The 23,267-nt window shown below is 33.4% G+C and overlaps 2 protein-coding genes across 4 annotated transcripts in view; one reads left to right on the top strand and one right to left on the bottom strand.

The window, feature by feature from the left end:
• The window catches only part of LOC129887508 (G-type lectin S-receptor-like serine/threonine-protein kinase LECRK3), a 31,013-nt gene extending 28,686 nt beyond the window's left edge, over positions 1–2,327 (top strand). Inside the window, exon 2 of one of the 3 annotated variants that reach the window (XM_055962624.1) lies at positions 1,037–2,327. In XM_055962624.1, the coding sequence (XP_055818599.1) occupies positions 1,125–2,252 (1,128 nt within the window). In that variant the 5' untranslated portion in view covers positions 1,037–1,124 and the 3' untranslated portion in view covers positions 2,253–2,327. Of the gene's footprint in view, positions 1–622 lie in introns of those variants that run through there. The other 2 variants (XM_055962623.1, XM_055962622.1) reach the window with 2 other exon arrangements.
• A 3,141-nt stretch (positions 2,328–5,468) lies between these two features.
• Positions 5,469–22,537, bottom strand: LOC129884324 (G-type lectin S-receptor-like serine/threonine-protein kinase LECRK3). The gene is given in 6 exon segments (XM_055958642.1): positions 5,469–6,214; positions 6,217–6,446; positions 6,448–6,716; positions 7,023–7,036; positions 20,600–21,174; positions 22,008–22,537. Coding segments are annotated over 6 exon segments (2,364 nt in total).
• Between the last annotated feature and the right edge of the window lie 730 nt (positions 22,538–23,267).

Raw genomic sequence — 23,267 nt, 5'->3', positions numbered from 1 at the left:
AAATAAATATAAGAGATATATTGGTGTATATATATATATATATATATGACAGAGATATTTTGGATTTGAAAAAAAAAATTCTGCTTCTACAAAGCGAAATTTTTTAGCTTCTTCCCAAAATCAAAAACAATGCTTGTGCTTTCATTTAAAAATAATTTTACTGATTAGCCAAACACCTTAATTTTTTAAAAAAATATTTTTTTCTCTTAAAATAAATGTTTTTGGCTTTCCAAGAGCAATGCCAAATAGGAACTTAGTCTCAATTCACTAATATTTTACCTTTCTTCTCATTATAATTTGTCTGCATATTTGTTAGAGTTACAATAACCATGACAATTATAATATAATTAAAGTTATCTTTATTCTCTAAGATAATAAATATTTAAATCATTTATTTTTAACAATTTAGATTTAATCGGACTCTAATGTGGATATCGAACATCATGTGAAAACCAAATATATATATATATATATATATATAAGGGAAGAAATATTTTAATTTACACCATTTTCATTAATTGTTGGGTTACAGTGTTAATACATGTGTATATATGTTAATGTTCTTTCTTCTAGACATTGATCATTCCTATTATTACAGTTCTTATATGGTCAAGATTTGAATTAGATGCATGAATTTATAATCTATGAAATTCATCTTTCATGTACTGTCTCTAGTTTCTTTTAATGATCAAATCTCCTGGCATGTGGAACTCTCTGTATTCATTTCAATTATCAAAGGCTTATGAAAGTCAAAGAAGTACAAATCACACAAAATTTGAATAATTGGTAAGACTATTTTCCACAGTGACAGATAACATGTCTTATTTTCAAAATTATTAATTTCATTTATTATGAAATATTATCCATCTTTTATGTGATATTGGTGTATAAATGATAAATGATAAAACTCATATTTATATACAATAGTTTTGATATTTGAAATGGCATACTCCACAAGATATCCTCTGGTGCTTGTTCTTCTAATCTTTCCCCTGCATATTATAGCACAAACTAAGTTTACTATACCATTAGGCAGCTCTCTCACTGCAAATGAAGAAACCACCCCATGGCTTTCTCAATCTGGAGATTTTGCATTTGGTTTCAAGCAAATTCAAGGTCAAAACATGTTCTTGCTTTGCATATACTATGCCAAAATACAAGATGCCACCATAGTTTGGTATGCAAATGATGGTCATCCGGTGCCACGAGGCTCAATCGCGGAGTTAAATCCTCAAAATGGACTAATTCTTCGCGATTCTCAGGGTAAAATGATCATTTGGAGCGCTAGTCCAATTGTAGCTAATGTTGCTTATGCTGTCATGAATGATACAGGAAACTTTGTTCTTGTTGGTGTTGATTCTTCAGTTTTATGGGAAAGTTTTCGACATCCAACTGATACCCTTATGCCTACTCAAATGCTAGAGATTGACAATAAGCTGGTAGCTCGAAAATTGGAGTCTTTGTTTGTTCCTGGTAGATTCTATCTTCGTATGCTGAGTAATGGGAATTTGGTGCTTGTTACTCAATCCAAGCCAACGAATTTCGATTATGATACTGAGTATTACAACAGTCATACTTCTGCTCCCGGAGATGAAGCCAATTCCGGTTATCGATTGATCTTCGATGAGTTTGGTTCAGTTTATATATTAAAAAGGAACAATCAAAGACTTGTGCTGACACCTCCCAATGTCCCTTCAGTTTCAGAAAATTATCACAGGATAAGTCTGGATTTTGATGGTGTTTTAACTCATTATTATCATCCCAAGAGTACGTCGACGGGGAACCAAAGGTGGACTACTCTTTGGTCTCTGCCTGATAACATATGTCTAGCAATTCTTGAAGAAACTGAAAGTGGAGCTTGTGGTTTTAATAATGTGTGCCATCTAGGTGAAAATCAGAGGCCATATTGTGATTGTCCAAAAGGGTATTCGTTGATTGATCCGAATAATAAGTATGGGAGTTGCAAACCAAAATTTATTCCAAGTTGTGATGAACTTGGACCGGGGAATCCTGAAGATTTATATGATTTTGATGTGGTGACGGATATTGATTGGCCATTATCAGATTTCGAGAGGATTCATCCTTCTGCTGAAGAAGAATGCAAGAAGGCTTGTTTAGAAGATTGTTTTTGTGCTGTTACTATTTATAGAAGCAATAGTTGCTGGAAGAAGAAACTACCATTGTCAAATGGGAGAGTAGATACCTCTTTGAATGTGAAAGCTTTCCTTAAAATAAGGAAAGTTTCAACATAAGAGCTTTTTAAATTTAATATAACTAGTCAATCGCGTTAATTAATAATAAATATATAAAAATAAATTATTATATTATTAAGTACAAAATTTTATAGGCGTTTGTTATAAGTATTTCCATCCAAAACACACGAGATGCCAACATTTTCGATGTTGATGAATGAACAAGTCGACTTCTAAGAAAAATTTTAGCCACTATAACAGCTTAGAAGTATATATAATATTTGCAACAACAATAATAACCTACGTATATGCAGAACTTATTCCTAATTTACTATTATTATTTTCATGAAATAAAAGATTGTTTTCGATAGATAATAATCAAATAAAAATAAAACCTAATAAAAACTTAGTAAAATTCATATTTGTTTGAGATGACAATATGCTGTAAAAACAAAAGCAATAAATTAGATTTTACAGAAAAAATAGGAACCTTGATTATTATACAATGAAAATCAGAGAGAAAAGTAATAATTTTATAATTTTGATTTAAAAGATTTACATGACATTTTATAAATAAGTTTGACTTGGGTTGAAACTAAATCTACGGCAGTTTTGCTATCCTAATCCAGAAGTCAAGAATCTTAAATAAAGGAGTTAAAGAATCATAAATCTAAATGACAATCTAAGACGATATATATATTTATTATGAGATATATAATTAAAATTCTCACATTTTTCAAATAAAAAAAAAGATTTAAATGTTAGGACTTTTAATATTAATTTGAAAAGATTTAAGAATTATAATTTTAGTACCAAATATTAGGAGTAGAAAATTTACCTTTTTTTAAAGATTTTTTTTGGCTATATTTGTTTTGACTTTTTTTTAAAAACCTTTTTTTGCCTATTTCGTGACCTGTTTTTTTGGACCCTTTTCTCAGCTTTTTAAAAACACCTTAGTACCAAGTATTAGGAGTAGAAATCTTTTACCTATTTTTTATGATTTTTTTGGTTATACTGTTTTTGACGTTTTTTTTAAAAAAAAAATTTTGAACGGGGTTTTTTTTTTTGTCTATTTTGTGGCCTATTTTTTTGATTCTTTTCTTAAGCTTTTTTAAAAATTCTTTTTTGCCTATTATTTTGAAAGTTATTTGATTATATTTTTGAGATCAAGTCTATTTTAATTAGAAAAAAGATTCTCTGTATAGAAATTTAATCATAATATGATAAGAAAACTTCTCCATTTAATTTTTATAATAGTTAATATTTAATAAAACTATAATGTGAAAAGACAATTTTTTCTAAAACGAAGTCTTTTAATAAAGGGCAAAACGTTCAATCAATATTTTAAGGGTCTTCATACTTTTAATATAGTACTAGTTTAGAGTACGTACTTTGCACGTTGTATCACGTCAATTAATAAAATTATTATATATAAAAATAATAAAATTATTAAAGTATAGTAATTAATATTAAAATAAATGTTAATATATATTTAAATAATATAAATAAATATTGTATCTCAAATACGTTATTGTCTATTGTGTCTCGTGTCTCACCTGGTTTTTTGATAAATGATTTGTTGGCCGTCGCTTTGGTTGTTTTATCATGACCAAAACAGAAAATAATTAATGTAAAATTAAATGTTAATCGCTTTTAAATTTTTCAATATCAGGACAACTAATATTGTTTGAACGATCTAACACCAAAACTTCAATTGATTTCAAAATTTTTAACGTTTAGTGTTTGGTATTACTTGTTGTTTCTTAATTTCAATTAGGAAAAAAATTCTGATATACCTTCAATTTTATCATTTAGAATTGATATATCCCTTGTTATGAAAGTGTCTTATATATATTATATTGTTACACAAATGACTCACATATACCTTTTTCTTCTAATGGAAGTAAAACAATTAATTTTAAATTATTTTTAAAGAATTTTATTTAAAAAATAATACATATAGGGGTATATTTGATCTTTCTCACACATAATTTATTTTTTGACTTTTTTTATTCACGGCTAATTTAAATTTTTTATTTTGATGATCAAATTTATTTTTCTCAATACTTTTATTCTAAAATTTATTATACATGCCCCAATTTTTTTTATAGATACAAAAACTAAATTACAATATAGCAAAAAAAAATAGTTTTAAATTACAATATAGATGCAAAAAAATATTTTTAAATTTTTTTTCTCTTTTTCCCATTCGCACTTTTTTTTATTTCTCATATATTTACACCAAAGAATGAAAAAAATAAGAATTAGAAACTAAAATAATGATAATCAAAGAAGTCAAAAAATAATTCATGCGTGAAAAAGATTATATGCTAAAAATAATTCATATGCATGAATGTATATATTTTTAATATTGTTTTACTTTCTCATAAGAAAAAATACCCCATACATGAATTTTAAAAATTAAAAATAAATTATTTCATTTCCTTAAGATGAAAAGGGTATATGTGAGCTATTTTTAAAATGGTGGGGATATATGTAAGTCATTTGTGTAACAACAAAAGTTATATGCAAGCCACTTTCATAAAGATATATACGAGTCACTTTTATAACGGAGTATATCAACCCTAAATGATAAAATTAAGGTATATCAAGACGTTTTCCCTTCCAATTATCCTATAGGCTCTCTTCCAAAGAAATATTCTTGTACTGCTTCCGCCTCTCAATGACGTTATGCAAGAGTTTGCATTGAAGATCCTTGAGAAGTTTCTCTTAACACTCATATGGGAGCATAAGCAACCTATATTCTCCCAACTAAACTTAATGTGAATTCTAAACGTAAACTTAAAACTAAACAAAGAAAAGACGTACTTAATAAAAATGGCAAGACAATTGCATGTTTATCCAACTTGAATTAAAAAAAATATTAAAAAGACGATTTTGTCTAAAACAAAGTCTTTTAATTAACGACAAAAAGTTCAAATAATATTATTAAGGACCTTCACACTTTTAATATAGTATAGATAGATAGATGTGTATCTGCTTCATGGCCATAGTTGAATTCGTCGATAATCCAACTTGCAATTTCACACAATTCAACAGTTTGTGATTGTAATAATTGATGGACGAAATTGTATAACAAACATTGATTTGCAAGTAGCATTTCAAGTTGAAGCTGAAATAATGAAATATTTCATACATTTCAAGGAACATATTGCACTGAAGATACAGATACATAATTGACTTGGAGTTCATAGGTTACTGATGTTCTCTTTAGGTCCAAACAAATGAATAATGGAAAAAAAAAACATGGTTGATCTAAATTGAATCGAAAAACGAAAAAGTGTGGAGAGGAATTGATACTTTAACAGAACCTTCAAGCATTAACATGACATTCTTCATGCTAGGCCTTGATGCTAGATTTTCTTGAATGCAACAAATAGCAACCAACAAGAACTTTTCAAATCTCCTGATATCTTCTAATGCCTCTTCATCATCACCTACAAGTAAATGCAACTCATTTCTGTTATAGCAATCACAAGCCCACTCCAGTAGTATCATTTCGTTCTCATTTGCCACATCCTGCTCATAGTTTTTTCTGCAGCAAATCAAATCTAAAAGCAAGACCCCGAAGCTGTACACATCCACCTTCACAGTTATAGGCATGCTTCTGAACCTGTCTGGGGCTACATACCCTTTTGTTCCACGTATCCTAGTGGTTGTTTGAGTCTGATGTTTTTTCAGAAACTTGGCCATACCAAAATCTGCTATTTTTGCTGTCAAACTTTCATCCAAAAGCACATTTTGGGGCTTGATGTCACAATTTATAATTTGGGAACTGCACTCTTCATGCAAATAGGAAAGTCCTTTGGCAGTGTCGATGGCAACTTGTACCCTTTTGGACCAACTTAGCCTAGAATCTTTGAATAGCAAGTGTGCTATTGAGCCTGTTTTCATGTATTCATATACCAAAAGGCGGTGTTGGCCTTCGTTGCAGAATCCAAGGAGTTGGACCAAGTTCTTGTGATTTGTCCTGCTGATTGAATTCACTTCAGCTTCAAATCCTTCTCTTCTTCTGTTACCATGTTTCGTAGTTTTTTGACAGCAACGACTTTCCCATTTTCATCATCAAGAACCGCTTTGTAAACTGTTGAGAAAGCTCCAGTTCCTAATTCTTCCTTGAATCCATTTGTAGCTTGTTCCAGCTCTTTGTAGCTAAAACTTCTTAAGTTCACTCCTGGAACAACTGAATATGGTGCAATCATGTTTCGTTTTTTCCCTTTAAACTTAAAAATACATAAGGATTAAATTCATGAAAACTGAAGTGGCCAACAACACAGAACAAGAAATGAACAGAGTAGATTGATTTTTCTTTTTTCTTTTTTCAACATTTGGTGATCCCACTGTGGAGTTGTCTTTCCTTATTTTTATCAAAGCCTTCCCTCCAGTTTTTGGATCTACATTCCCGTTTGAAAGAGGATATCTTTTCTTCCAACAAATGTTGTTGTCACTATAAATGGCAACAGCACAAAAACAATCACTCAAGCAATTCTGTCTGCACCAATCCTCCGAAACATCCCGGTGAGACTCATAATTGTTGGATTTTAAAGGTGTGAATGAGAAATGAAAGGTTGTGACCTTTTCGAAAGGTTGGACTTTTGTGAAGGGTTGTGACTTTTTCGATAAGCCACAATAAGCACCTGTTCACACTACCATTTGTTGTCTATAAATAGAGGATTTTTCTCTCATTTTTAAACATTGAATTTCTCCCTCTTTTGCATATATTTTCTTACAAACAAAATTGAGTCTTTGTGTGATTTTGTAGTTGGCTTTTGAGTTCGCTATAATTATTGAAGTTTGAGGTATAACTACTTCTTTAATAGTTTCTCCGTTTTATCTTGGAAGGAAATAATCCATAACCTCGGTACAGTGAGAGGATTAAATTCCTTAAGGACACAGTGAATTTTGTGGACTCAGCTACTATTTTTTTTTAGTTTCATCTTTATAGTTTCTAGTTTACTAACCATAATATAGGAGGAATAACAAACTTAAGAAATTTACTTTATTTTCTCTTGTATCTTACGGTTCTGGAGATTAAAACCTTTATGGTTTCCTATTCTGTCTGAATCTAATACTGATTTGAAGAGTATAAAAACTTCATCAGTATTCAAGATTCATTCGGTTAACGATTGCAAGAACATAAAAACTTCATCGTTAAACTAGAAACAAGTTGTATATTTCTGCTTCATCTTATATTCTGTTTGGGAGGCTGAAAACTAAAATTGAAAGACTTTTACTCCAGTGATTAACTTGGTTAGAAGAAATAAAATCTTCATCAAGTTAATTGAGTTTATGTTTTTCTCAGTTTGAAGAATATAAAAACTTCATTGAGACAAAAATCTCTATTTGGTTATTCTATTGTTTAACACTACTTTTATTTTGTCAAGCAGAATGAGAGATACAAATGTATCAAGTTTTGAAGCAAACACAATGCCTTCAACCAGTAGAACACCAATTTCTACAGCAATGGCTATTGCAGAAAATTCTGAAAAGTTTACTGATATTGACTTCAAATGTTGGCAGCAGAAGATGTTCTTCTATTTGACTACACTCAGTCTACAACGGTTTATAAATGAAGATGAACCTGTGGTAGAGGAAGGAACTCCTGACAATGAAAAATTTATTGTGACTGAGGCATGGACACATTCTGATTTCCTTTGTAAGAACTACATACTCAATGGATTGGAAGATAGCTTGTATAATGTCTTCAGTGTTTGTAAAACCTCTAAAGAACTCTGGTATGCTCTCGAAAAGAGATACAAAACTGAAGATGCAGGCTTAAAGAAGTTTGTGGCTGCAAAATTTTTGGACTATAAGATTGTTGATTGAATGACTGTGATGTCTCAAGTCCAAGAACTACAAGTCATTATTCATGATCTTCTGGTAGAAGGTATGATCATAAACGGAACATTTCAAGTAGCGACATTAATCGAGAAATTGCCTCCTTCATGGAAAGACTTCAAAAATTATTTGAAGCAAAAAAGAAAGGAGATGACTCTTGAAGACTTGATTGTTCATCTTAGGATCAAAGAAGACAACAAGACTGTCAAAAACAAGGCTAGAGGAAACTTAATAATTATGGGAGCAAATATTGTTAAGGATGGTTCAAATAAATCAAAAAAGAGGAAGAAACCTTCTGGACCGAAGAACTATCCTAGTAAAAAGAAGTTCAAAGGAGACTGCCACAACTGTGGAAAAACTGGACATAAGGCTGTGGAATGTCGTGCTTCCAAGAAGGAAAAGAAGAAAGGTCAAGCCAACATGGTTGATACAAATGGGGGTGTTGAAAACTTATGTGCAATGCTGACTAAATGCAACTTAGTAGGAAATTTCAAAGAATTGTGGCTTGATCCAGGAGCCACGTCACATGTTTGTGCAATCTGAGAAGCCTTCGCTATTGATTCCCTTACCGCACCTGATGAGACTATCTATATGGAAAATTCTGCAATGGCTAAGGTTGAAGGATATGATAGAGTATTCCTAAAAATAACACCCGGCAAGGTGGTGACGCTGAACAAAGTTTGTCATATTCCATAAATGAGAAAGAAATTGGTTTCTGTCAGTTTTCTTATCAAAAATGGATTCAAGTGCCTTCTAGTTTCAGATAAAGTAGTTGTTAGTAAGAATGAAATGTATTTAGGAAAAGACTACCTCTCTGAGGGACTTTTCAAACTGAATGTAATGGTTGTTGATAATAATAAAGTTTAAGCTCTTCTTACTTACTTGAGTCAAATAATTTATGGCATTCACGTTTAGGATATGTCAATTATAAAACCTTACAAAAACTGATCAACTTAAATGTATTGCCTAACTTTGAGTGCAATAAATTAAAATGTCAAGTATGTGTTGAATCTAAGTATGTTAAGCATTCTTATAAATCTATTGAAAGGAATTTCAGTCCCTTAGAATTGATTCACACAGATATTTATGATATGAAGTCAACACCAGCTCGTTGTGGGAAAAAGTACTTTATAACTTTTATTGACAATTGCACTAGATATTGTTATGTCTATTTGTTAAATAGTAAGGATGAAGCAATAGAAGCATTTTGACAATACAAAACTAAAGTTGAAAATCAGTTGAATAAAAAGATAAAAATAATAAGAAGTGATAGAGGTGGAGAGTATGAATCTCCTTTTGCAGAAATATGTTTGGAAAATGGAATCATCCATCAAACAACTGCCTCTTACTCACCTCAATCAAATGGAATTACAGAAAGAAAAAACCAAACTTTAAAAAAAATGATGAATGCCTTACTTATAAGTTCAGGCGTACCATAAAGCTTGTAGGGGGAAGCCATCCTTACAGCAAAGCAAATACTCAATAGAGTTTCCCACAGCAAAACACAGTCTATTCCATATGAGAAATGGAAAAAAAGAAAACCAAATTTGAAATATTTCAAAGTGTGTGCTGTCTAGCCAAAGTCCAAGTTCCTAAACCTAAGAGGGTCACAATAGGACCTAAGACTGTGGACTATGTTTTCATTAGATATGCTACAAATAGTAAAGCATGTCGATTTTTGGTTCATAAGTCCGAACATCTAAATATTCATGACAATACGGTAATAAAATAAGATAATGCTAAATTTTTTGAACATATCTATCCATATAAAACTAGATTTGAAGTATCTAGTGAAGGGTTTAAATGACCTCGAGAAGAACCAAAGGAGAATGTAGCTAATAAAGAGAATCCAAGGAGCAGTAAACGTCAAAGGACATCTATTTTATTTGGATCTGATTTTGTAATATTTCTTCTTGAACATGAACCTCAAACATTAAAAGAAGTTATGTCCGCTGCAGACTCATCTTTTTGGAAAGAAGCCGTCAATAGTGAGATTGATTCAATATTGAGAAACCATACTTGGAAATTGATTGATCTTCCTCCTGAAAACAAACCTTTGGGTTCAAAATGGATTTTCAAAAGAAAAATGAAATATAATGGAACTATTGACAAATATAAGGCAAGACTTGTCGTTAAAGGATTTAGACAGAAAGAAAGCCTTGATTATTTTGATACATACTCACCTATAACTAGGATTACATCCATTCAAATTTTTATTGCACTAGTTGCAGTATATGGCCTTGAAATCCATCAAATGAATGTAAAAATAACTTTCTTAAATGAAAAATTAGAGGAAGAAATTTACATGGAATAACCCGAGGCTTTGTGGTTCCTGGTAAAGAAAATAAAGTTTCCAAACTTATTAAGTTACTTTATGGACTAAAACAAGCACCCAAACAATGACATGCGAAGTTTGACCAAACCATGTTGACAAATGAATTTAAAATTAATGAGTGTGATAAATGTGTTTACATTAAAGACACTCCAAACAAAGTTGTCATTGTTTGTTTATATGTGGATGATATGCTAATAATGAGTAACAACATTGCAAACATAAATGCTACTAAGCGTATGCTTTCTAGTAAATTTAATATGAAAGATCTAGGAGTTGCTGATTTAATATTGGGAATTAAAATTCACAAAACTCTTCAAGGTCTAAAATTGTATCAAACTCATTATATCCAAAAGGTACTTGAAAAATACAAGTACTTAAATTTCAAAAGTGCAAAAACACTAATTGATGTGAACCTTGATCTTGCTAAGAATAAAGATGAAAGTCAAGCTCAATTGGATTATGCAAGAGTGTTAGAAAGTTTTATGTACATCATGAACTGTACATGGCCAGACATAGCTTATGCTATAAGTAAATTGAGTCGATACATAAGTAATCTGTGACACCCCGAAAATATTTTCGCAAAGACTCGAACATTTCTTCACGTGTGGGTAGACTCGGATCGAAGGAATTGTAATTATACACATGAATTAGGATTAATTTCTAAGTATTTGAAGTGTGTTAGATGTGTTTAGGGGTCATAAGGGATCTCTAACACCAAGTCGAGTCCAAAGAACTCCAATCGATTGAGTTTTCGGACGAGTTAGTATAAGGGTCAACTTCAAATAACCATATCTCCTAGGATATAAAGAAATGGGTATCCCACGACCTACCAGATTAAAGGTCTTTGAGTCTTCTTTCCAACTCCACCAAGATTGCAATTTTTGGAGTTTGAAGTCAAAAGTTATGGTCATTTTACTACAGACTAGTACTGCAGGAATTTCAGGCCTGTGCGAAATTTAGGCTTGGCGCTCCAGTGGCGCCCCACGCCACTATAACGCCAGAAAATAGCCTCAGTAGTTTGGGGCTTGGCGAGACGCGCCACTATTAGATGTGCAGGGTTTTAAGCCTATTTTGGCTTGGCGCTGCAGTAGCGCGATGCGCCACTATAGCGCCAGCAAGGTTTTTGCCTAATTTTCCAGATTTTTGAAGAGGGGCAACTTGGACTTTTCCCTAATTATATATACCCTATCCTTGAATGTTTTGGGACCATTTTTCAGTCCTCCCTCTCTCTAAAAAGCTCTAAAATTTTCTCTCTCTTCTTTTTCTTCTTCTTCTTCTCCAAATCCTTCTCCAACAAAGATTCCCTTCAAGAGCTTCAAGAATTCAAGCCTTCTATTGAAGACCTAACATCAAGTTCCTTCAAAGTATTCAAACAAGGTATGTAAGGCTAACCTAAAATATGGATTGAGTTCTTCCATATGCCCATAGATGTGTTGGTTAGGAGTTGTGAAAGAGTTGCACCTTCTAGAAAGGTTTTCTTGAAAGTTTTCCCTAAACTATGGAATATTTTTAGATACAAATGGTTGATTGATGATTTTAATGACTTGAGTTACTAAATAGTTATTTTTCATATTATTAACTACAAATGTATCTTTGTATATAGATTTATAGGTATTGACGATATTCTTGAGTTGAGTTTTATTGAGAGTATGGGTTCATGTTTCATTCACATGAACCCAAGATGAGATTTCTTGTCATAAATGTCTTGAGGTTGAGATGGATAGTTGTGTGTATGTATGTATTGATTGGAATGAAAAGAATGAATTGGTTGGTTAGGAATGTCCCTTTGCTTCTATAAAATGAACATAGGACTAAAATAAGGATTTTGGAGTAGATGTTTGATGATTGATGCGATGATGATACTTGACAATAATGTGATGATAATGTTTGATGATGATGTAAATGATAATATATGATGATGATGTGATGATGATGTTTGATGACGATGTGAGTGATGATGTGAATGGTGCTTATTTAATATGTGTAGAATTGTTGATGAAGAGGTATATTGACGAGGATGTTATGTGATGGAGCGGATTGGAGTCTAATGTGATTATGTGATATGTGATTTGTATAATCTGAGTTGATTGGAGTCTTATGAGTATTTTGAAAATAAAGGATCTTTTGAGAAGGAGTTTTAAATAAATAAGTTGTGAGCATTTTTGCATAAACTATTTATACACTATTTTTGAGTTTAAGAAATGATTATTTTCATCTATGATTTAAAAGGAGTTTAAGCATGAGTTGAGTTTGAGAAGTCTTTTAATTATTTTTGAACATGAGTATTTTTAGTATAAATGAGTTGAGCATTTTTTTACATAAAAAGGTCTATTTTGAGACTGTATAAATTTTAAAGAGAAGAGTTTGATGAGTCAAGATGAGTTAATTTGAAAGAGTCCAATGAGGCTAAATGAGTATTTTGAGTATGTTACTCACTTGATAGATATGAGCATATTGAATCTTAGGAGGAGTATCGAGCACCGAATTGGGTAAAAGTAAGTCCATACTCAAACCCAATAACTACGTCGCCAAACGTAGGAGGGGATTGAACCGTTAAAGTCGGATGCTTCCCCAAAATATTTTTCCTGATATTATAGAACTCGGTTGGATTGGATCCATGATTGGTTGATGCGTTCATACCCTGCCAAGGTACGAACGGATGCGACAACAACGTTGACTTGTTGTACTATCACTCGCTCATATGGTGATGGTTGTCGGTTAAAGAAACTCCCAATTGAATGGATTGTGCTTGATCTGATTGGTTTGATTGTGATTGTAGATGATTGAGTTGAATTGTAAGACATTGCATAACTTAATTTGCATATTTATTGAGTTGAGCCCCTTTGAGTTGATTGTGAGTTGATTGCATTGATCGGATTGGATTAGATGAATTATGATTTGATAGTGTTCGATTGGACTGGATTGGATTAGATGATATGTTGATTGGGTTGAATGGAAGGATATATGATTGGATTGGATCGGATCGTATATGACCGGGTTGAACCGATTGTATACGATTGGATTGAATCGGATGATATATGATTTGATTGAACTGTATTGTGTATGATTGGATTGGATTGTATGATGTGTGATTGGTCTTTGTCTAGAAATGTATTCTTACTTTAGACTTATGACGTCTTATATGAGTCTCTCCTACCTTTCTGATTCGAGATAGTTGATCCGATGTTATTCTTCCTTGAGGTATGTTTCATTCTGCCATATTACATACTCGTACATTCCACGTACTGACGTCCATTTGGACCTGCATCGTTTCATGATGCAGAGACAGGTTTAAGAGATCGTTAATAGGAGCACCATTGAGGATCTATGCACACTCAGCATATTGGTGAGTCCTTCCCTACATTCGGAGGACACCGCTATGTATTCTTGCGTCGAGTTAGCCTTTTCTATTTTAATTTGAGATAGCCATGAACATGTCATTGACACCAATTAGATAGTAGTGATAGAGGCTTCATAGACTAGATAGTGATGGGTAGATTGAGTATTTCTTTCCTTGAGTTATTTTTGTCAAACTATTTTTAATGACAAATATTTTAGTTGATTTGTCGGCCCACGACAGTTATTTTTTGAGTTGGATAGGTGATTTGAGTTGCCCGCTAAATTATTCTTTATTTTTAAACTTTCCGCTGAATGAATAAATAAACGGATGTGTGATCAAGCTATGTGGTTCGCTCGGGAGTCAGAAATGGTTCCTGAGTGCCGGTCACGTCTAGGGTACCCTCTCAGGGCGTGACAAACATGATATCAGAGCATAGAGTTCAAGTGTCCTAGGGAGTCTATGAAGCCGTGTCTAGTAGAGTTTTGCTTATGGGTGTGTTCTGCACCACACTTATAATCAAGAGGCTATAAGACATTAAGAATGTGTTTCTCTTCTTTCATATTCTAAGCTCGTGCGATAGAGTTTAACTCTATGAATATTCCTTTCTAATTCGTGCGTTGCTCAAATCTATTTGACTACCCCTCATACTCAAGATAGTTGAAATGGTAGATATGAGATTCTTGTTGATGAGTTAAGATAAAGTCTTGAGGAAGGCAAGAGACGGCACAAGGCTTGAGAGGAACCGATTACTGTGCTTAACTCTACTGATCTGGAAGGATGTACTCTCATTCGTATGGATCGTGCGTTGAGTCAGAGCGACATGTATCCTAGAATATTATCCCTACATCTTGATTCGAATATCACCTTCGAGGGGGAAGTTGTGTATCTGAGTGACAAGTCTTACCATTCAAGGGAATATGGTTTGAGGTATAGTGAGCTATGGTTGGTAGAATGATTGTAGAGGTAGGAAGAAGGAGTTAGAGGAGTAGAACCGAAGTAGTAAGAATGGTGGTTGATTGAGACCTACAACTAGAGAGGAGTATCTATAGGGTGAGTAATGAGGTATAATAAATGATTGTGATAGTTCTAGTTTTAAGATTTTATTTAGTAGGCTTGACATGACGTATGCGAGAGATTAAGATATTAACTTGCGAGGAGAGTGTGTTATGAATAGAGGGGTTATGTGACCCTCAGATGTAAATAGTGAATTGAGTCTAAGTCATATGGTAAGAAGAGGCTTAAGAGGTGTATATGAAACAGTATAGATTTGAATAAGGTTCTAAATTTGTGAGTCGTTTTGAGTGACTAGTTAGTTTCCTTTAGTTGATGCCTTTAAGCTAAGGGGGAGATGATGGGGTAATGAGCCAAAGTAAGTCTTGTGCTTCCGATAGTGATGAGTTGGCCAAGATGATAGTGAATGGAGTTGAGCGAGAGTAGATGAGGGAGAGTGAGTGCTTCCCGATTGTGATAGTTGTGTTGTACTTGTCTAGTTGAGGATAAATGTGTGGAGGAGGAGTGAGATGAGACCTTATGATGAGCATAGATAGGTAAGAGTATGTTATTGTGTCCCCGGGAAAGATCTTATACGATGATGAGGGTATAAGTGTTAAAGTAAGCTCGAGAACTCTTAGATATGAGTGAGGTAGTTAGAGTGATAAGCTCGAGTGTATGGTTGTTACTGTGAGAGTGATGGTAGTAGACTAATGATTGCATCTTGGGGAAAGATTGGAGGTGTGTGAAGGGTGTTATGAGGCTTGGAAAGAAGAGGAAGTTTGGACACCAATATATTGACCTCATGAAATGGTGAAGAGGATTGGAAATGTCACTCGTGAATTGGAATTCGACGGTTGAGTATGTAGATATTTGAATGATTCGGTTGATGGAGTTTCGATGTTCTATTCATGCCAAATGATGAGAATGATGAAGGTGATGTCCCTATTCCTGAGTTGAAATGATTTGTCTATTCTTGAGTTTGAATAGCCCATTTGTCTAAATTGCTCGATTGGTTGATTTGATTGAGTTTCAATTTTTATTCGTGCCTCGAGTCCACCATTGGTTTACTCATCATTCGAGGACGAATGATCCCAATGGGGAGATAATGTGACACCCCGAATTCTTTTTTGCAAAGACTCGAACATTTCTTCACATGTGGGTAGACTCAGATCGGAGGACTTGTAATTCTACACATGAATTAGGATTAATTCCTAAGTATTTGAAGTGTGTTAGATGTGTTTAGGGGTCATAAGGGATCTCTACCACCAAGTCGAGTCCAAAGAACTCCAATCGATTGAGTTTTCGGATGAGTTAGTATAAGGGTCAACTTCAAACGACCATATCTCCTAGGATATAAAGAACTGGGTAGCCCACGACCTACCAGATTAAAGGTCTTCGAGTCTTCTTCACAACGCCATCAAGATTGCAATTTTTGGAGTTTGGAGTCAAAAGTTATGGTCATTTTACTACAGACTAGTACTGCAGGAATTTCAGGCCTGTGCGAAATTTAGGCTTGGCGCTCCAGTGGCGCCCCACGCCACTATAACGCCAGAAAATAGCCTCAGTAGTTTAGGGCTTGGCGAGACGCGCCACTATTAGATGTGCAGGGTTTTAAGCCTATTTTGGCTTGGCGCTGCAGTAGCGCGATGCGCCACTATAGCGCCAGCAAGGTTTTTGCCCAATTTTCCAGATTTTTGAAGAGGGGCAACTTGGACTTTTCCCTAATTATATATACCCTATCCTTGAACGTTTTGGGACTATTTTTCAGGCCTTCCTCTCTCTAAAAAGCTCTAAAATTTTCTCTCTCTTCTTCTTCTTCTTCTTCTTCTCCAAATCCTTCTCCAACAAAGATTCCCTTCAAGAGCTTCAAGAATTCAAGCCTTCTATTGAAGACCTAACATCAAGTTCCTTCAAAGTATTCAAACAAGGTATGTAAGGCTAACCTAAAATATGAATTGAGTTCTTCCATATGCCCATAGATGTGTTGGTTAGGAGTTGTGAAAGAGTTGCACCTTCTAGAAAGGTTTTCTTGAAAGTTTTCCCTAAACTATGGAATATTTTTAGATACAAATGGTTGATTGATGATTTTAATGACTTGAGTTACTAAATAGTTATTTTTCATATTATTAACTACAAATGTATCTTTGTATATAAATTTATAGGTATTGACGATATTCTTGAGTTGAGTTTTATTGAGAGTATGGGTTCATGTTTCATTCACATGAACCCAAGATGAGATTTCTTGTCATAAATGTCTTGAGGTTGAGATGGATAGTTGTGTGTATGTATGTATTGATTGGAATGAAAAGAATGAATTGTTTGGTTAAGAATGTCCCTTTGCTTCTATAAAATGAACATAGGACTAAAATAAGGATTTTGGAGTAGATATTTGATGATTGATGTGATGATGATACTTGACAATGATGTGATGATAATGTTTGATAATGATGTAAATGATAATATATGATGATGATGTGATGATGATGTTTGATGACGATGTGAGTGATGACGTGAATGGTGCTTATTTAATATGTGTAGAATGATTGATGAAGAGGTATATTGATGAGGATGTTATGTGATGGAGCGGATTGGAGTCTAATGTGATTATGTGATATGTGATTTGCATAATCTGAGTTGATTGGAGTCTTATGAGTATTTTGAAAATAAAGGATCTTTTGAGAAGGAGTTTTAAGTAAATAATTTGTGAGCATTTTTGCATAAACTATTTATACACTATTTTTGAGTTTAAGAAATGATTATTTTCATCTATGATTTAAAAGGAGTTTAAGCATGAGTTGAGTTTGAGAAGTCTTTTAATTATTTTTGAACATGAGTATTTTTAGTATAAATGAGTTGAGCATTTTTTTACATAAAAAGGTCTATTTTGAGACTGTATAAATTTTAAAGAGAAGAGTTTGATGAGTCGAGATGAGTTGATTTGAAAGAGTCCAATGAGGTTAAATTAGTATTTTGAGTATGTTACTCACTTGATAGATATGAGCATATTGAATCTTGGGAGGAGTATCGAGCACCGAATTGGATAAGAGTAAGTCCATACTCAAACCCAATAACTACGTCGCCAAACGTAGGAGGGGATTGAACCGTTAAAGTCGGATGCTTCCCTAAAATATTTTTCCTGACATTATAGGACTCGGTTGGATTGGATCCATGATTGGTTGATGCGTTCATACCCTAGCAAGGTACGAACAGACGCGACAACAACGTCGGCTTGTTGTACTATCACTCGCTCATATGGTGATGGTTGTCGGTTAGAGAAACTCTCAATTGAATGGATTGTGCTTGATCTGATTGGTTTGATTGTGATTGTAGATGATTGAGTTGAATTGTAAGACATTGCATAACTTAATTTGCATATTTATTGAGTTGAGCCCCTTTGAGTTGATTGTGAGTTGATTGCATTGATCGGATTGGATTAGATGAATTGTGATTTGATAGTGTACGATTGTACTAGATTGGATTAGATGATATATTGATTGGGTTGAATGGAAGGATATATGATTGGATTGGATCGGATCGTATATGACCGGGTTGAACCGATTGTATACGATTGGATTGAATCGGATGATATATGATTTGATTGAACTGTATTGTGTATGATTGGATTGGATTGTATGATGTGGGATTGGTCTTTGTCTAGAAATGTATTCTTACTTTAGACTTATGATTTCTTATGTGAGTCTCTCCTACCTTTCTGATTCAAGATAGTTGATCCGATGTTATTCTTCCTTGAGGTATGTTTCATTCTGCCATATTACATACTCGTACATTCCACGTACTGACGTTCATTTGGACCTGCATCGTTTCATGATGCAGAGACAGGTTTAAGAGATCATCAATAGGAGCACCATTGAGGATCTATGCACACTCAGCGTATTGGTGAGTCCTTTCCTACATCCGGAGGACACCGCTTATGTATTCTTGCGTCGAGTTAGCCCTTTCTATTTTAATTTGAGATAGCCATGAATATGTCATTGGCACCAATTAAATAGTAGTGATAGAGGCTTCATAGACTAGATAGTGATGGGTCGATTGAGTATTTCTTTCCTTGAGTTATTTTTGTCAAACTATTTTTAATGACAAATATTTTAGTTGATTTATTTGCCCACGACAGTTATTTTTTGAGTTGGATGGGTGATTTGAGTTGCCCACTAAATTATTCTTTATTTTTAAACTTTTCGCTGAATGAATGAATGAACGGATGTGTGATCGAGCTATGTGGTTTGCTCTGGAGTCAGAAATAGTTCCTGAGTGCCGGTCACGTCTAGGGTACCCTCTCGGAGCGTGAAATAATCCCAACCAAAATTATTGGATGACAATAAAATGAGTTTTGGGGTATTTAGAATACACTCAAAACTTTGCTTTACATTACAATAAGTATCCAGTAGTTGCTGAAGGATATAGTGATGCAAATTGGATTAATGGGTCAACTGAAACTAAATCCACAAGTGGATACATTTTCACCATTGGTGGAGAAGCGATATCTTGGAAATCTTCCAAACAAATATGTATAACTCTCTTTACAATGGAGTCTGAGTTTATAGCCTTAGACAAGGCCGGTGAAGAAGAAGAATGGCTCCAAAATTTCTTAGAAGATATTTCATTTTGGCCTAAACCAATGGCTCTTATATGCATACATTGTGATAGTCAAGCTGCAATAGGAAGAGCTGAGAGCGTTATGTATAACAGTAAGTCTCGTCACATACGACGAATACATAATACCGTTAGGCAACTACTCTCTAATAGAATTATCACAATTGACTATGTAAAATCAAAGGATAATGTGTTGGATCCACTTACAAAAGCCTAACTAGAGAAGGAGTTGAGTGATCATAAAAGGAAATGGGACTATAGCCGAGGATAAATTATCGTGGTAGTAACTCTACCTAAAAGACTGGAGATCCCAAGATCTAGGTTCAAGGAGAACAAAAAAAGTCATTGAAGACGGTTCAACATTGTTAAAATAATTTTTATGATGCGACAATGTTTAGTAATAAAGATAAGGCATTAGGACCTTTTAATGATATCTAAGTTTGATACAGGGCATATCAAATGGTGTTTCTATGGGATAACACATTTAGATATCACCTATATAAGTGTGAAGTGTAAGTCACTTCAAGGAGAATCCGATAAGGCCAGTTCTCTATGCACTTATGAACCAAGAAATATTCATGGCTGAAATGAACAAAACAATGAGAACCAAAAATAGTTAAAGGGTTGATTGTGTGACTTATGTTGTTTAGGTATATACCAAAGCTCGATGGTTCAAATATATCAAATCTACTGATTGATCGAGTATATCCGATATATGTTCACTACGGAAAGTTCAAAGGAAAACCTACTTATCCAGATGCAATTAATTCTTACTTACAAATTACACAATTTTTCATGCATATGTTTTAACAATAGTCATTTCTCCATTCATGTGGGGGATTGTTGAGTTTTAAAGGTGTGAATGAGAAATGAAAGATTGTGACCTTTTCGAAAGGTTGTGACTTTTGTGAAGGGTTGTGACTTTTCAGATAAGCCACAATAAGCACCTGTTCACATTATTCTTTGTTGTCTATAAATAGATGATTTTTCTCTCATTTTTAAATATTGAATTTCTCCCTCTTCTGCATATATTTTCTTACAAACAAAGTTGAGTCTTTGTGTGATTTTGTAGCTGGCTTTTGAGTTCGCTGAAATTATTGAAGTTTGAGGTACCGTTACTTCTTTAAAAGTTTATCCATTTTATCTTGGGATGAAATAATTCATAATCTCGATACAGTGAGAGAATTAAAATCCTTAAGGACACAATAAATTATGTGGACTCGAATACTATTTTTTTTATTTTCATCTTTATAGTTTATATTTACTAACCTTAATAACAATAATCAGAGTCAAGCCAGTTAGTGTGCAACATTTCTTGGAAAGTGAAAGCCTCAACTTCTCGCGATTCATGGTTACAGTTTTTCTCAGAGAAATTTCGTCTGCAGCTGCCTAATTTATCGTTCGGATCATCCAAGATATACCCCAGTGGACAATCACATCTTGGCCTCTGATCAGTTCCTATTGAGCATAGACTGTTGAAACCACAGGCACCCCCTCTTGTATCTTCCCTGATAGACAAACAGATGTTATCAGGAATGTTATACAAACTTGACCATGCCATCGGTTTCCCACTAGAAGATTTCGGATAGACATAGCGCCTAAAAACTCCATCATATTCAAGAATCACTCGATGATACAGTGATTGGCTTCTTGAGTTTTCCACATTAGAAGATATCAAATATAACAAAGTTCCATTCTTTGCTTGAAGAAAAATAAAGATGGATTGATTGAAGATCACCTGATAACCACCGCCAACTGACATAGGTGACCAATATGCATCATTTGTTGCCTCAGATGGATAACTAACAGTGTAAAACACCAGATTTCCATCAGTTTGAAGTAGGGGTGTTCATGGTTCGATTTGGGTCGGTTATTGATTAAAATCATAACCAAATTAATTTAATCGGTTTTTAAATGTCTAAAACCATAATCAAACCAAGTAAAATAATAACCACCGGTTTGGTTATTGTCGGTTTGGTTCAGTTTGGTTCGGTTATTCGGTTTATGACTAGCCGGAAAAATTCAAATATTCTCTCCCTATATTCTTCAAATTTCTTATGAATCTCTTTTTTTCTTACGACCCACAAAAGACATGCTGATGGCAAATCAGGTGGACCAAATTTGCAACGCAGTTTAGATTTAAAAGAACAAGTTAAACAAAGGTTCCAAAATACAAACAACTTTGTCAATTAAAATGAAAAAATTACATATTTAAACTAAACTAACTAGAGAATCCATAATATATTCAAAAATTGGGCTTGGATTGTTGAACTTGGACATATTCTGCTCAGTGCTTACGACTTATTAGAATTCAGAGTTGGACTTGGATTGTTGGACTTGAACATATTTTTTTTAAGACATGAGCCTTAAAAATAAGTAGATCAAAATTAAATTAATAATTAAAAGGTATAAAATATCTTTAATTATTTATGAAAAACTAATATTATGCATATAAATAATTATAAATTTTATGTATATAATTATCGATTTGGTTCGGTTATTTATTCGGTTATTTTTTACTATAACCATAACCAAACCAAATATTATCGGTTTTTTAAATTTAAAACTAAATCAAACCAAACCAAATCAAATGTCGATTTTTTTATTCGATTTGGTTAAATTTTCGATTTGATTTTGGTTTTAACCAAAACTGTGAACAGCCCTAGTTTGAATTGTGAACTCAAACCTCCCACTAGATACATTCGTGTTAGAGAAACTTGAAATAAGACTAGTTTCTTGATTAAGTACTTGACCAGGCAAAATCGTATCGGTGGGCTTATTAAAACTCTGCCATAGAGTGTCTGAACTACTGGTTGCTAGTACAAAGTTTCCATCGTCAAGCATGGCTCCATAGGCCAATTCCGCCATGCCACGAGACCACATCTCTTGACCATTTGGATCAGTGAGGACTAGTCTTCCATCTCTAGTGAGCTGAACTTTGGATCCATCTAAGGCAAGATTATTCCTATTGGCTGACCAAACTATGGTTTTTTCTTTGATTAAATTGAACCATATGGCTAGTAAGTAGCCTGATCCATTTCCAACTTTTTTGAAGCTGAAAGCGAATTCTTCATACGGAGATGGCCAAAAGCTAGTAACATCACTCGTACTGAGTGATGAACCCAAACTAACATTTTTGTAAGATTGCGCAATGGCTGAAAGGGGATTAAATAAGAAACCAACAACAAGCACAGCTGCAAAAGCCATGTAAGAAAGAGGGAAAGTTAATGAATATTACCTACAAAGAGGCAAAGTTAATAAAAATTACCTACACCTATATAAGTTACAAATATAATGTTGCAAGTCTCAAATAGTAAAAGCCATAATATTCCACAAAACAAATTTTAGAAAGAAATAGGGAAAAGGAAAATTCAATTTCAATTAACTTGTTGGACCACATTTTAAAAAGTAAATGTGGAATAGTTGGGTACTCCATTTTTAGAAATAGGGAAGAAGAAAATTCAACTTCAATTAACTTGTTGGACCACATTTTTAAAAGTAAATGTGGAATAGGTCCACATTGGCTACCCCATTTTTTTTGAAGTAAATGTACATATTGGGTTCTACAGCGTTTTCTTGACCAAGAAAAGTTGAGAAAATTGAGTAACAAATGACAAAAAAGTCTCTAATTAAAAAAGTGACATATTAATTAAGGTCAAGTTAAATCATTTACTAATTAAGGGATTAAATTAAATGAGGTGAAGTGTACTTTTAAACTTGTTAAACTTATAAAAATACAAGTTTTTTTACTTTTCTAATAGGATCCCTCAACTGACCCCATTTCAAATCAGTCATTCCTCCTCATCTTTCAAAAAAAAACGTTCATCTTCTAAAGATCTCCTTCCTCTCTTCTCCAAAGTTCTTCAAGTTTTCTTCATCTTTGTCTTCTTCGTCTCGTGTTTTGCTCTTCTTCTCTTATCCTCTACATTGTCATCGT

The sequence above is a fragment of the Solanum dulcamara genome, chromosome 4 (assembly GCF_947179165.1).
Source record: "Solanum dulcamara chromosome 4, daSolDulc1.2, whole genome shotgun sequence".
Classification (NCBI taxonomy): Eukaryota; Viridiplantae; Streptophyta; class Magnoliopsida; order Solanales; family Solanaceae; genus Solanum; species Solanum dulcamara.
Note: the sequence above shows the minus strand (reverse complement) of the source record. Positions and strands in the feature narration are given on the sequence as shown.